Source organism: Tupaia chinensis, unplaced genomic scaffold (assembly GCF_000334495.1).
Source record: "Tupaia chinensis unplaced genomic scaffold, TupChi_1.0 Scaffold000332_1, whole genome shotgun sequence".
NCBI lineage: Eukaryota > Metazoa > Chordata > Mammalia > Scandentia > Tupaiidae > Tupaia > Tupaia belangeri.
In genome coordinates this window covers 256,248-258,386 of record NW_006159826.1, presented here as the reverse complement: position 1 = coordinate 258,386, position 2,139 = coordinate 256,248, and the positions used below count along the sequence as shown (strand labels likewise).

Sequence of the window (2,139 nt, the reverse complement as noted above, 5' to 3'; positions counted from 1 at the left end):
CACATTTAGTATGTTGTGATGATGCTCAGGGAATGAATGTAAATTAAAAAAAAATTCAGAGAAAAAAATACTAAAACTATTACCAAAATTTAAAGAAAAAACTGTGTATTTGATGACCACAGTAAGCTATATAGCCCCAGCTAGGTACCATTTTATAGTATGTTCATTCTACTCACTGAGGTTTATGCCTAAAGTCAGACATGAGTTCTTGTGTATGTAAATATCAGCTGTGCTTGCTATTGCAAATATTTAGACAAATTAAGTTCATTAGCAAATCAATTAAATAGGGGGGATAGGCATAGAAAGCAAACAGGGATAACAGAGACAATGGGAGGAGGGTTGGACAGGGCAGAGGGGTAGGGATAGGGAATCAAGGATGGCAAAAAAAGAGAAAAAACTCAAAATATACAAGACATAAGAAATGGAAAATTGTTTGTTGATAACACATATGTTGATGTACTTGATTGAGCCAACAGACAATGTATTTTGGATGAAAAATTCATTTTGTATACTGTAATGATGTATAGCATATTAGTGATATAAAAAAAAAGAGGATAAAGCAAGTGTAAAAAAAAGATAACATTTCGGGAAGCTAAATAATGCCTAAATAATACTTATATCACTTTTTAAACTTTTCTGTACATTTTAAATGATGTCTAAATTTCCAAAAATTAACTTGATGATGTTTTCACAGATGATTCATAGAACAGAAAGCTGGCAACTATTTTATATATAATCAATTTATGTTTAAAAGCTTTCGATATTTTATGTTAGGGCAAATAAAACCTGTGATTCAATAGAAATACCCTTTTACAGTGAAATAAAGTTAGTTTTTATTTAGAAAAAAAAAAAAAAAACAACTGCTAACCCCCACAGCACAGCGAGGGGAAGAGAAGACGGAGAGGCCACGCTCAGCTCCGGCAGGTGGCCAGGGAAACACCCACCGAGTCCACCTGGGGGGAAGGGGTGCAGCGCAGGGACCTCTCCGGCCATGCTCCGTGGGGATCCTGGACAGCCCGGGAAAGAGGGCAGGCAGTGACACAGTGACCACGTGGTCCCACTCCCAAATGCTACCCAGGTGCACCCAGGTCGCAGCCTCTCTCCGCGCACACACACGTCCTTACAGCCTTGTTCACAACCGCCAAGCGCAGGGCGGCCCCGTGTTGCAGCCTGATTCACTGCCCACCATGGGGGCCCACTCAGTGGACATCCCTTCAGCGACAAGAGGAGCACATTCTGACGGCAGGTGGCGTCATGGTTAAGGGCTGGATCCCGCATAGCTGACTTGAAAGTTCGAGTCCTGAACCCGCCAGCTTGAAAACCAGACCCCAGACCTCAGATCCCGAGAGTGGAGAAGGGACTATGGCTGCCCCCAAGGGTACATTTTTACTTTCCCTCCTCACCTCTCTCTCTAGCAAGCACACGTGCCATATAGCAAATACAAAAACAAAACCTAAAAAGAAAAAGAAGAGGAGCACACCCTTGCACACACTGAACTGATGGGCTGGCTGCATCCCACTGCGCGCAGGCCCCGACACTCAGGAGACTAGGCAGGCTCTCCAGAGAAAGGGCGAGTCGGGACGGTGCTAGACAGCGACGCTGTCCACGGGAAGAGCAGGCACGTCCAGTGCCCACTGCCCATCTGAAGGGTATGCCACACCTGCCCCGTATCCTCCAGGCAACAGGCCGAAGGAATTCCTCTCCAGTCTCTGTCTGACCGCTGATGTTACTCCGTGGAACAAGGACCTTCCCACACTTAAACACCCATTAACAGCCACTGCCCGGCACCTGCCCCGGGGCTGAGCTTACCCTGCTGCCCACCTGCCCCGGGGGCTGAGCTTACTCTGCTGCCCACCTGCCCTGGGGCTGAGCTGCCCCCTCACCTGCCCTGGGGCTGAGCTGCCCCCACACCCCGCAGACCAGGCGCCGAGCAGGGCCCGGCGGTCACCTTGAAGAGCCTGGTCTTCATGAACATGGTGCCGTAGCCGTCGCGGCGGCTCAGGTAGAACATGCCGGTGAAGCTGGAGCCGTCGGGCCACGTGTAGGTGCCCACGCCGTGCCGGTGGTCCCGGAAGAACTGGCCGCGGTAGGCCTGTGGGGAAGGGTAGCCACGCGGCTGGGGGCAGGTGGACGCGCGCA

The 2,139-nt window shown here is 49.3% G+C and overlaps 1 protein-coding gene across 4 annotated transcripts in view; it reads right to left on the bottom strand.

Moving 5' to 3' along the window:
- ANKMY1 (ankyrin repeat and MYND domain containing 1) overlaps positions 1 to 2,139 on the bottom strand; it is a 56,577-nt gene that overhangs the window by 49,477 nt on the left and 4,961 nt on the right. For all 4 annotated transcript variants that reach the window (XM_006151919.2, XM_006151920.2, XM_006151921.3 and 1 more), the window contains exon 3: positions 1,949 to 2,092. In XM_006151919.2, the coding sequence (XP_006151981.1) occupies positions 1,949 to 2,092 (144 nt within the window). The remainder of the gene's footprint in view (positions 1 to 1,948; positions 2,093 to 2,139) is intronic.